Source organism: Ptychodera flava, chromosome 9 (genome assembly GCF_041260155.1).
Source record: "Ptychodera flava strain L36383 chromosome 9, AS_Pfla_20210202, whole genome shotgun sequence".
Lineage (NCBI taxonomy): Eukaryota > Metazoa > Hemichordata > Enteropneusta > Ptychoderidae > Ptychodera > Ptychodera flava.
In genome coordinates this window covers 41,486,401-41,500,545 of record NC_091936.1, presented here as the reverse complement: position 1 = coordinate 41,500,545, position 14,145 = coordinate 41,486,401, and the positions used below count along the sequence as shown (strand labels likewise).

Here is a 14,145-nt window from a genome sequence, read left to right as displayed (position 1 = left end):
AAGTTTCGAAGTTTTCGCAAATGTTTCGTGCATGCCTTTGTCTTTAACTATAGATAAAAAACTCTCCACATGTCGGCAGACATGAAAATGCAATTCTGGAAGCGACCTCATTCTTCTTTTAACCATGATATGCTGACACATTGGCAGTCGATAGTGAAGACCCTGAAGATAGGACCTGTGAATCTAATAGAAGTGAATAGAAGTGAAATAAAAAACAAAACAAAAACGTGACAACTGTTAGTTAATAAATAAATTAAAAAAAAAAATAAGTATATATATATATATATATATATATATATATATATATATATATATATATATATATATATATATATATATATATATATATGAATGAATGACTAAGGGACCATAGAAAAGTTGAATGTCTTGCATTACTATATCTGTCGGCTAATCCCTATAAAACTATATCTGCCTACGTATATGACATCACTGTTGAATTCAATTAAAGTCGGGTCTAAGGTTTGAGCTGGAGGAATCCATGTTACGGAATTTTGTTGTCCCACTTTCTCTGAGGGAGAATGGGATGTTTCTTCGGAGAGAACCCCACATTGTAACCCCTGCTGATTCAGTTGCATCGGTTGTAAGAATACATTTTTCCAAAGTAGTCGCGTAACTGAGGGTTTTATTCCGACATCAATCACGCTCTTCTTTTGCTTCGTTCTTTGATAGTTATTTACACATTTAAAAAGTCAGGTACTTTACTCTCATGTCCCTGGTGAGTTTGACTCGTGACTTTGACAACTTGAATCATCATTGACGATCCCTAATACCAAGAATCACTTATTACTCATACCGTGAGTACAGATAGTCTCTTGTGAAGGCTCCGTACTTTGTTTTTACGTTTAGCCGTCACACTTCTCAGAAGGATGAGAGGAAAGATAGTTGTCTTGGAGACAACCTGGACTCCTGCTGATCCATTACGGTCATGCGGAAAAAATACGATAACATTTTCAAGGAAGCCATAGGTCAACTGAGTATCTTCTCGGAAAACAAATTATTTTGTTACATTTTACAAATTATTCCTGTTGAGTATTTTTATTCGATCTTGGAGAAAAGTCTGGATTTTGACTATTTTTCTGTCGTGCTGCTCCTAGAAAACACGTGTGAACAGAACGTGTAAAGTTTGACCCTGCTTTCTCATTACATAAAGGAACAATGAAAGTAACTTTCACATAGTGTCGGATCGTATTTCGCAGAGTTAATTGCTGGGTGTCCGCTTCAAGTCCATGGTTGACTTTGATCTCAGATATCACACGTGTGCAAACACGAGGATCTTGCATACGGGAAATCAATAGAGATGTTTTCCTTCCGGGATTTTATGCAAGGCGAGTGTATTAAGGTTGTAGTGCGCCTCAGGGACAGATTTTTTCACTTTCAATTTTTACGACTTTTTTCTAGATCACGGGGGGGGGGGGGGGGGGGGGGCTCATTTCGAAGGTCTTGGAAAAAATTAAGTTTTCATAGGGATGGCGGCCATCTTGAATTTCAAATGTTGGTGAATATTAATTGGGTAATTTGTTTCTCTAATATAAAAATCTACTCGGTGACCCCCGATTTTTATCCTTGATTTGGTGAGAGGCTGGTTACTTAAGGAGAGATTGAGCAGATGTTTGTGATTTAATTTCAAGGCGGACACTATCTTCATCTAACCATTGATGCGATGTTTTTTTATAATCATCTGATTTCCGTGTTTTCTGAGTGGCCACTCGATTCACTTGTGGCAGAAAATTTGTAAGATGTACCTAAAGTACACTAGGGCAAAACCTCAACGCGAAAACATTCAGGTTCTAATGGGGTCTCTAAAGCTTTACGAAGTAACTTGGCCCCTAAAATTATGATTTTCCCGAAAGTTGTTGGTACAATCTTACCATATTAATTCACTGTTCCAAGTTTTCTTATGAAATAGATGAAGGGGAAAAGACAAGCAATGCATGTGGAGACCTGAACGACACCTCACGCAGAAGCAAGTTGTGGGGATCGGCTAACCACTATGTGGCAGGTTTATTGATGAGCTTCGATGAATTGCAAGCAAATGTAAAGAGAAGGCCGAACTTTGCTTTTTTCCCTTCCAACAGTGGTCTGGACCTGCAGTGCTACTTCCGGATATTACACCTACACTGATTTATCATTGATCATATTGCTTTACGACAATAAGAGGTACACCTCAATACAACTCAACACGTGGACACGAGGCGGCTAGGCGTGAGTTGCAATTATGTGACGCAGATATTGTTATCACCGTAAAAAATACATTGATCAAGATATGGACTGGTCAATGATGTATACGTTTACTCGATACTGACTGTACACCGTTAATGCTCAGTATATGCTTGCGTCAGTATTGCGTCAAACGTATGCCCGCACTTTGTGTTGACTGCCTTGATGCTGGTTGATATTGGTTGATAGATTTTAGGTAAATGATGTGGATATATGTGTTTGCTCTCTTAAACAGCAGGTGATCTTATTTGCTGCTCACATAAACACATTTACTGAGAATCCACGTTCACTTGATTAATGTGTAGATATTCAGTCTAATTGTTCAATAGTTTTGGATTTTAAAGCGATATCTAGGCCTGAAGCTCACCAAATTCCAAAATTGCTATTCATATTTCAATAACGATGCAATAATTCAGTTATTTCATGTTTGATAATTTATCTGGTTTCGTCAATAACTGAAAAAAACAGGATTGTTATTTTCTGTATTTGATTGAAATTATTTTGTGTAAGTCGTGTTTTCCCCTATACCAATTGTCAGTCGTGCAAATTAGGTTTTATAGCAAGGGGACATCAGTCCATCCGTTGTCACCCTGGGTAGGACGGAGCATTTAGATCGAATGGCTAATCCATGCAAGTAATGTGCAATCAAAATTTCATTCACAAACAAACAATTTATTGTCATCATAAAGTCGTACAATATATATATATATATATATATATATATATATATATATATATATATATATATATATATATATACATATATATATATACACACACACACATACATACATACATACATACATACTTACATACATACATACATACATACATACATACATACAAATACATAGAAACATGCATGCATGCATGCATGCAGACAGACTGACAGACAGATAGATACAGATAAACAGATAGGAAGACCTTCTTCCACACTTAAACATGTAAACTGTCGGGTGGTTTACTGTACATATATCAACGGTTAAATGCCTTGCATTCAGGGTGACTGTAACGCATTTCCGTAACACTACATCAGTCACTCCGAGTTAATATACTCTCCTGTAATGAATTTTATCCAACTTTATTCAAAAACAAATTTCAATGATTGAAATATTCCTTTGCAAGGCCACAAACCATATTTATCAAATTGAAATAATATGTAGAATAAAATATATGCGATAGCTTTAAACTCTTAACACCGTACGATAAATTGTGAAATTCGACATTTAAATGTGCCGTCTTTCTAAATTTCAAGCTGATTTGGAACATATCCCGCCATTTTGTCGATCAAATAATGGGCCGCGTCAAGCAAAAACACCCCTGATGTCAAAATTTTCAGATTTTGAGTTTTTACTAAATTTTGATTCTGGACCATTAGTAGTTTGTACTCCTAAAACAGATTTGCTCAATTCATCCTATAAGTATGGATTAGAGGTCTCTTTTGTTTGACCTTTGACCCACTCATGATATGGATGGGACTGCTCATTGCATAAAATAACACGAAATCACATGGATGGAAAAAAATCACTCAATGAAAATAATAATAAAAAGTAACCAGCCAAACTAAAAGAAAATGATGTAAATTGTAGTATACAAGATAATTTTGGTATTGGATTGCACCATTATTTGATAGGGGTGCTGGTATCAGCTTTAGTGTAGGATGATGCGACTGAATACTAAGGGACTCACATTTTTTCAATTTTTGGATGTGTCAATGTAATAGATTCATACAGTAATACAAAATTTTAATTCAATATGACAAATTTTCATAAGTGTTAACATTTTTATGTTGTTTTTAGATAAGTTTACGTGCTCCCATCATAATTACTTGTATATGACCTTTGACCTTCATAACCAATATAATTGCATATTTTATATTAAAATACATCTAAGCAATATTAAATAATTAATGAAAGCTTTCTACAAGTTTCAAACTTTTTGGGGTGTATGAATAAATACTAAGACAATACGGATCACTACATTTTCAAAAAGGGGGGGCGGCGTAGCCAATGAAATTAAAGAGGTAAAACACCTACAACATACACTTGCTACACAAAAATCATACTTAACAACACATTTTCAATCACTTCAACAAGAATAAAGATCTTCACAAACAAATACTTTCTGTAAAATAAATCTGTAATTTTATTGCTGTCCTGTTAACACAAAATTCATGGACATATATTCCTATATCTTTACAAAGTGGTAACCACAATGAGATCATGACCTCAAAAACTATAGAGTTCTTTCTTAAATTTCTTGACAAAAGATGCACATTCATTATTGAACATTCCTTAAGCAGGTGTCAAGATACACTTTTCTGCTAAGCAGATAAATGTTATGTGTTACATGTGCAGATCCACAAGATTAAAATAGTGCTCTCAGGAATTGCTTAAATATAAATAACTGATTGAAAATATTCTGCCTTATGTGATAGGACTGTTGAATGAGATAGATTTGAGATATCCTACAAAGAGCTGGAGATGAAATGAAGATATTTTACCCAGTGTGAGGGTCTGACATGTTTGAGATGAAATAAAGTCAGGGTCAGCTATGTGTGAGATGAAATGAAGATATTTTTCTCAGTGTCAGGGGGCTGCTATGTGTGAGATATGAAATGAAGATATTTGAGGACAGTACATGGGAGTTGATATGAAAATTTTCCATCAAGGCTATGAAACAATTCAATAATATCACAGATGTAGTTCAAAGGAACATTTTACAGAGTGGGGTCAAGTCAAGTGTGATATGAAAATATTTGACCGAGTGTGAGGGGCTGCCATGTGTGAGATGAAATGAAGATATTTTACCTCATGTGAGGGTCAAGTGTGAGAAGAAATGAAAATATTTGACCAAGTGTGAGGAGCTGCCATGTGTGAGATGAAATGAAGATATTTTACCCAGTGTGAGGGTCTGGCATGGGTGAGATGAAATGAAGATATTTTACCCAGTGTGAGGGTCTGGCATGTGTGAGATGAAATGAAGATATTTTACCCAGTGTGAGGGTCAAGTGTGAGAAGAAATGAAAATATTTGACCCAGTGTGAGGGTCTGCCATGTGTGAGATGAAATGAAGATATATTACCTAGTGTGAGGGTCTGCCATGTATGAGATGAAATGAAGATATTTGAGGGCAGTACATGGGAGTTGATATGAAAATTTTCCATCAAGGCTATGAAACAATTCAATAATATCACTGATGTAGTTCAAAGGAACATTTTACAGAGTGGGGTCAAGTCAATAAAGGAAATGCATTCTATTTAGAGGGGACATCATGTGACATAGATGTGATATCTTCACTCTCTTCCAGTATTACTATAAATGACTGATTACTGGAAGTTGTTAAACACAGAACTTTGATTTGAAACTTTCCTTGAATGGTGGCCTTACAAATGGAAGTATGTGATCATGTAAATCTTTCTTTCTTGCTGCACTCAAACCAGCTGATGGTAATCTATCAGGGAGACAATCATCAGGTGGAGGCCATGATTTACCAGGAAGGAGCAAACTAATTCTTTCTTCCTCATCATTGGCACTTTTCTTTACATACACTGCCCCAGCATCTGCCTTTACAAATCTAAAATGGTGATACTTTCTGATACCTTTGAGTGGGCGCATAAATGAAGATAAATAACTATCCCATGAAAACCACTGAACAATTTCCTCACAAGTTGCAGAATGACTATGCATTTGTACCTTGTTGACCCGAGCACTAGCATTAACAAGATCACCTAGCTGGTCAGGTAAGTCAACATCTGACCTACGATATAGTTGACGCATCTTGCCAAAACATGCATCACAAATGCATTTTGTATGACCAGGCTCCATAAAATGTAAACTTATTTCTTCATGTAAGCCCTTAGCACATCTATAACAAAAATAATGGATCATGCTCTTATTCTTATTTGTCCCCCACAGTTGTCTGCATGAAGTTTACATTCGATCTCACCTAAACTGTAATGGCTGAAAAAGTGGTCTAACATGCTGATCACATTATTTGGTCCATGACTCTTTTCATCAACTGAAATTGAATCTGTCTCATCAAATAAATAATTGATCTGAAACTTAAGGGCTTCATTGCACACTCCAAAACAGTGTACTTTCAAAGGTGACAAAAAATACAATGGTACTTGTCTAGTTTGATGAGGAAGAAGAAAACTTTGAGCAAAATCAAAAGTATAATGGACATCAAATAAATCATTAGAACAAGGCTCAGAACCAATTTCAACACCAGATGCTGCACTGACCTCTACTGATGACTTACTGACACATTCATTGTAAAATTCTCTTCTAGCTTTTGCACAGCAAACATGGTCATTGTATTCTGAAGTCAGGGTTAACTTTTCTTCCTCACTACAGCATACATTATTTTTTGTCTGAACTTTTCACACTTAGAACAAACATCTGTACGAATATTCATCTTTTGGATATGCGGAGCACAGGAGCTCCATACACCTTTGAATGTTGTCAAGCCAACGCACTGCTTACTAGGACTACAAGCTTTACAAGAGTCAACATACTGCTTATAAATGTCCTCTTTTCGTAAACTTGATGGCAGGTAAATTGGTGGGACACCGTCACGACCACGAGGTGCAGCTGGCATGGGGATACCATTCTCCTGCGCATATTGCTCCAGGAATTTTATAACATCAGCAATAACCTGAAAATTCAAAAATATAATTTTAAATATGTTAAAATCAATGAAATAGTAAATGTTGCCTTAGTCTGTAAAAATATATCAGAACTTTGTAAATAACTATAAAAAGTAAAAATTATTGTAGTTTATTAGCTTTACATACAGAGAAATTATTCTTTTGAATATTTTTAAAGTCAATGCTGTCAAATTATACACAATAATGATCAATGATGCCAAAATATTTTTCATTCTTTTCTGGGTTTTTTTTAATGATTATAAAATTCTAAATTACTGCAATGATTGCATGCACTCATTAATAATTTTCAAAATAGCTACAGTAACATGAATGAACAACATGAATTCATAATACACTGGAGAGCACAAAATAATTTGTTTAGATCACTCACCTCAAATGAATAAGCATTATGAGCTTTCTTCCCCTTTAATCCGTGAACTCTTGGAAGAACTCCCTTATCCTTGTAATGGGCCTTTAGGTTTTTAAAGGACTGAGAACCTGAAAAGAAAATGGAAAATGAGACAAGGTGATTTACCTTATCTGAAAATTCTCAGCACAACATAGACAGCTCCCACCTACTCCCCTCCGAACTAATGCTGACGTCCGTCCCACCATTTTTATACAAATACAAGGCATCATTGTTGATACATCACGGTACGTCTGAGTAATAATTGGCAAAACTTCAGCTGACCTCTATGAAATCAGATAAATGCGAGTGAAAATTTGATAGAAACGGCGATATCATATAAATATATTATTAAAAGTCGTTGAAATACATGTATATCGGTAACACTCTTCTGTGCATTGTCGACATCTCCGAAGGAAACGATCCGGGTGTACACTAGGATTCGTAGGAATGAAAAGTCGCCCATGACAAGACATTTGACAATAAAAATTTCACGTGAACTTGAGCATGCGTTTTTCGTTATCGCATTGGAAAGTCATCCGATTACGATTAGCGTAAATACAAACTAAAGCGGTTCAGGAGGTTGCATTTACGTATGAATAAATTTTACTTTTATGATGAGGACATTGAGAAAAACTTACCGACGAAATGAACAAATCGGAAAGCTTTTTCACAAATTTCTTGGCCATCAAACGTGTAACGGAAGCGTTGACACGACCTCTTCTCCCTCTAGCAGTGTCTCCAGACACCTCCATAGACTGAAGCTTGGCAAGCAACAGAATGTCCTTTTCCTGCCGCGAAAATTCAGCGAGATCGAGACGGTACCCATGAACACGATCGAAGTCCAGCCGTTGGTAGCATTTGCGGTTACATCCGCAGCCAGCCTCCATTAAGCTACGAGCTGTAGCTTCATCCAGGGGATCAAGGATGTCTGCATTTTCAGGACCACTTTCGTTCGCCATTGTCTGGGAACGGCTCGATGTTGACGCTACGAAATCCCTTGAGCGTTGACTAATCTCACCCTGGGTTAGCTGGCGAAAGCCTTCTTCGTCATCAACATCGTCGACAGTTTGGCCGGACTCCGAGTGACTGGGGACCGCGGCTGGATGGCTGACAACTGGTTCGTGTTCTGGAACTACTTCGAATTCGGCGTGTTCTCGATCACCTAAAACGTCATTTCGACGATCAAGCAATAAATTGACCAATTCTTGGTCCAATCCGGACATATTATCGGATGAGCTTGCAGACATACTTGGAAAAAAACACAAGTTTGCGGACGTAGTCGACACACTGACTTGGCTTTGCGAGTCAATGATATGTAGCAGCCGATCTGTTGTAAGGCGGGAAACCACGTTCCCGCGGAAACGGTTCGAGTCGTAATTTCACGCTAAATATAATTTTAACTTTATGTTGTTTTTTCTGTTATTTACATCAACCTGGATATTTCTGTGGGTAAAATGTTATCTGCGATTACTTCAGAACGAAGTAAAAGCGACTTCACTTGTTTATAGTCAGCAAAATACAGTGTTTTCGATGGATCTTCAAACAAAATAGAACAATCAATTTGCAACTTTGTATATCAATTTTTGCAACAATGTTTCTCGAAATCATGTGACCTGACATCAGGGGTGTTTTTGCTTGACGCGGCCCATATAGCAAAGCACATTTGACGCAAGCTTGTCGGTACATTTTATTTGGAATTTCTGGTTTTCTCGTTAGTGCATTGATATTTTCATATTCCGTAGACCCCCGAAAGCGTTCTCCTTGGAAGTGAAGGCCGACATGTGGCGCATGTCAGAAGCACGTGCAATGTGTGTCCTATACGTAACGCTGCACTGCTAAATTATGGAAGTTTTGTATTAGATGTTTATGATGTGTTCTTGATGGTAAATTATATTAAAATGCTTGTGTTGTTTATGTCATATTTGTCGTTTTGACAGTTATCATTGTAAGTACATATAATAAGAAAATTTTGATTCCTGAACATCGCCTACTAAAATATGTCGGTTCTTCCCGCCATATTCACGCTTCAAAAATTCTCCGCACATTCGAGCTCGCTCTTCTCGAACACAGGCCCTGTGCAGCCTCTGACACAGCCAGTGGTACAGGTCTGTGTCAGCAAATTAGTGACAGGAGCTGATATACAGATCTCTATCAATCGCTGAGAGGGTTTGATTGCAAGCAGTAGTCCTATGATCACAGTGTTGTAAAAGGGTCTGGAATTTCTGTTTCAGAACCTGCGTACGCGTGACTGTGTCATAATTCTCAAGATTCACATAGGATACCTAGCTAATTCATCGCCTATTTCACCTTGGTTTCTTGTGAAGAAACGATCAGCGAAGACTTAGAGTACAGATATCTTGCACCGTTACACCTTGGCGTGACATAAACTCACGTTGACACCTTCTGTCATTGAGATCGATCAAAACATGGTTCAAAAACGTTCATGACTTCCTTGTTGTACGGCCAAGTTCAAGTATTATCTTAACCTCTCTCCTCGCGCATGCTTGTGCGGGGGAAGGACCTTGCATTGATTTGACCGAGTTACAGTTAACTCACACCTTTTCCAACTCGCACAGAACCAACTCGCCCGAAACCAAGTCACCCGTTGATTGATGTACCGTTGGCCGTGAATTTCGAAGTGTCTTTTGCTTGCACAAGAACAGGTCTTGACCCGATTTGACCTGTTTGTAGCAATCTATGGTACTGCGTGTGTGTGTGTGTGTGTGTGTGTGTGTGTGTGTGTGTGCGCGCGCGTTTGTTTGTCACTGTGACACACGTGATTGTTTACAAGGCCACTTTAGTATAGTCATATATCTTTTTATGTTTTTTCCATTTAATTTGTTCACAAGGATATCGTTGTATTGGGCAAAACATTGTGGGCGTACAAAAGGCGCTTTCTCAATGTATGAAGTGATTTTGCCATGGCAAATATCACGTTTCCATCATAAATCCCAACATGGGTCAATCCACTTTTTATATCCTCCAGCAATGTACGTTGTATAATTTTTTTACGTTGTATAATTTCAAAAAAAAAATTCATCTTGCGGTTATTGATATTTTTCAATAGTTTACCCAATAATTTCAAATACATATTCCCATATAATGTCAGTGGCCACCTTCCACGACGGCGACGTAATCAACTTCTTGATTTGTGTATAAAGGATGTCAGTCAATTTCAGTGAAACATCATATAAAGTACTTGTTAGTTGTTTAAAAATGATTCAGTTTTTCTTAGAAATGGAGAAAGTACAGCTTGCACCCGGTTACCAAACACAACATCGTGTTCTTCCACAATAAAAATCTTCATTTTGTAATCACAACATACACACGGAAACATGTTTCCGAGTTTTGTCGGCGGCATTGGGTCCGACCCTGTGACGAGTGCAAAAGCTGTCGCCGTTGTGCAAGGTGCAAGAACATTTCGGCTTTTCTGAATATGAAAAATAGCACATCCTCTTTACAAAAAATGTTTTCTTCGAAGTCAACGCGATTGCTGTACTTCTTCGGAACCACGCTCCAAGTTTCGCATTTATCAAGGCGACACCATATGGTGCATACTCTCATGGGCGTTTCCATAGCAACCACTTGAAAAACAAGCACAGGTAACAATGATGAAAGCGTTGGTATATAGGCAATAGTTTTGTAGTATTTATATTGCAAGAGCGCTCGAAGTCTCTAGAAATAAGCAGGTTTCGTTCCATGTATAGATTCTAGAAAGGGATTATATATATTCGATTGGGAGAAGACGCCCTTAAAGATCGTCGACACTTTTCTGAACGTGTTTTAATGCATAATGGGCTTATAGGTCGGATCCCGATCCTATTATGTTCAATATAAATGAATATGTAACTGGCTTTCCTGTCAGTGACATTCGTTGTGTCCACTATACTTGTATACAGGGCTTTCCAACAGATCTCAGTCTTCGCATGGAGTGTATTATGGGTCGACATCAGGCCCAAAAAATGTAAGCCCTAACACTTTAGTTGTACTGCACTCCCGGACACAAGCTAAGGTACTGAATATACTCACATTGAAAACAAGCAAAATAACTGTGGTCAACAAGGGGCAAGACACAACTGTTTTTATGAGAAAGATTTACGATTAATAAGAGCCAAACAGTGACGTCAGGTATTTCAACAACAAAAAAATTATGTGACACTCGCCATCATCTTGACGCCTCAGTGTGTTTCGTTCGCGCACTTTTGAGTTTGGCAACTTTAGAAGATTTTACCCGCTTTTCTGTGATATATGAGTTCTTATTAGTTCTTCGAAGTGCCGAGCACCGTAGTTCGCCTACACGTGTTGGTGTGCAATATTGCTCGGCGCTTTTACAATCACGTACTAGTGTATCAAATGGGCAGTTAGCTTTCTATGCACGGAACACCAAATAAATGTTTTGAATGAGGTAATGTAAGGAGCGACCCTTCCTTTCATGTTTTACACACGAAATCACTAAATAAACGGTGATTAAGTGACAAATCGATAGCTGAGACGCGGAGATTGGGACACTTTTACGCAGTGCCGACACGAGGCTTATTTCGTTGCCTCAGTTATGAGGCGCACTAAGGCATGAGCTTTCTGGACATTGCTTTGAATGTTTGTAAAGACAGCCGGCAAAGAATAAGATGTCACAGCCACATCGGGCGTCCATAAAACAAGTATAGTTTATCTGTCGGCGACTAAGAAGTAAGTCATGATAATATCTCTGAGTGAATTATTATGAACATAGGTGAGAGGAACACCGGTGATGTTTATCGTGGTACATAGCGTCATGTGATTGATGTCCGAATAAAATACAGAGTGTACGAGTCGAAGCGTTAATGTCGTAAATAGGTCCTTTTGGCGCAGTTTTCCACTCTCACACACCTCATCAACTTTAGGTTACTATGCCCTTGATGTTGGTGACGTAAACGTGTGGATTTATCGCCGTGTTTTGCTAGGCTCACCCGACTGATAACATCTTTGTAGCCCGTGATATACTTGGCAGAGAAATTCACATGACCTTCAACGGCATTCATAGGATTCGTCGTTATACACGTTATCGATAAATCGCAATAAATACTGACCAAAGGGGGGGGCAATACTTTCTTCTTTGTTGCTTTATTTTTAAGTTATATCAAGTGCAATATGATAATGCATATGCTGAACGCTAATATGCATTATGACTTAAGTAACATGTTCATCCTATCTCATCTTATGTTACGGAGCCGACCGGCCGTGCCAAACAATGAATGATTTACAACCCGTGTACAGCTTGCCAAAGGTTGCCGCGAGACGCGCGAAACTGCCCTAGTGATTAGATACCCGGTTCACAATCTCCAGGCTAAAAATAACAAGGTAAAACGTCATATGAATAAATGTAATTTCATTAATCAGCGGGCTATGATCCGTAGTGCCCGCAAGCATCGCTAAACACGGGGTAATAATGAGGGCGCGGTGTCGATCAGCGCCGAAATTAGTTCACCCGAGAAAAAAAATTCTCGGAGTTAATGAAAGAATCTAAAGAAAACTTAAAATTGCAAAGGAAAATGACGGATTGCTGCCGTTACTCTTCGTTCCGCACGAATTTTCTCTCGCGGTCGCCTTAATTCCGTAAAGTAATCCACACGAAGTGATACCATATACAAGTTTTGTAATTTACGAACGCAAGGGAAGTGATTACACAGAGCATTAATCTGCGAACGTAGAAGTGTTGACCGATGAGATACCGCTCATAGCGAGAAAAGACGTGACCCGGGAAAACCTCGTTAATTTTTGATCTACGGGGGCTATCGGTCTTAGCAGAAACTATTTCTCTAGATGAAGGTTGGCCTTTTGCAGGATGATAAACTAATCCAGCAATTTACCCTGGATTAGATCAAACATTAAATCTTGAGGCACTTTGACTGTGCTTTTTGCGCTAATAGTAAGACGTGCCCTGTTTTGGCAACATGCCAAGCTCCATGGAAGAGTAATTATGTCAAGTTGCGCCAAGTTTTCAAATTGACGGAGACTGATTTCGCGCCAATACTAAAACTCTGAAAGTGATACTAGAAAGACGGTAATATGTAAATAAATCAATTTGATAAATATCGTATCTCTCCCTTTTACCATGCAGATTATTAAAAGTCGGTTTTGAAGACATTTACCATAGTATTTTAAAAAAAAGGAATGCAAACCTAGCATTAAAAAGATACTGACTGGACGCATAAATTAGATCCAAAGACTGCCATCCATCGGAGGAAAGGCAAGAAATCTGAAGCCTTGCACAAAGCCTGTAAGCAAACGTGAGTTTCTTGTCAATACTTTCAAACCCCTGGATACCCCGCTGACCTTGCTAACGATTTCGCTGAAAAATGAAAGCTACACGCTTGGAGGGGGGGGGGGGGGTAGGCGTCCGAACGGGGTGACCACTCATTTCTTTGAAGACTTTTTTGTGGGTTTGAATTTCTTTTTAAAAAATCGTACAGCTTTGTTTATTGGCCTTTATTTCTGCACATTACTGGATTCTTTAAAATCAACTATTTTTCGTTTGAAAAATGAAGGACTATGGTTGGTTAGGAGTCTATGGTTGAAACTCAGATATTTGATAATTTAAGGTCGGTGATCATATGATTATTTCACCAAATCTATGAAATGAGTTGCTCGTACAGATTCGGCCGGCTGCAAGGCCTGCAAGTGAATAGCCTCAAAGCACTTTCTCCACGCATCATAAATTTCCTAACGTCAGTGTGACGTCATAGACGCCCTCATAGGCATGATAGGTCGATGAGCAGACGGGTGGGGGCTCTGCGATGATAATAATATGGTCACGTGGATGAAGTGATTCGAGTCTTTCATTGGTTGTGGATGATAATAAGCCGGAAAT

The 14,145-nt window shown here is 38.2% G+C and overlaps 1 protein-coding gene across 1 annotated transcript; it reads right to left on the bottom strand.

The window, feature by feature from the left end:
- Positions 1–6,301: 6,301 nt before the first annotated feature.
- LOC139141313 (uncharacterized) lies at positions 6,302–8,521 on the bottom strand. The gene is made up of 4 exons (XM_070710940.1): positions 8,180–8,521; positions 7,937–8,024; positions 7,281–7,387; positions 6,302–6,897 (listed from the first exon to the last, which is right to left on the bottom strand). Exons 1-4 carry the CDS (start codon positions 8,519–8,521, stop codon positions 6,574–6,576), a joined length of 861 nt encoding a protein of 286 aa, XP_070567041.1. The 3' UTR covers positions 6,302–6,573.
- Positions 8,522–14,145: the final 5,624 nt, after the last annotated feature.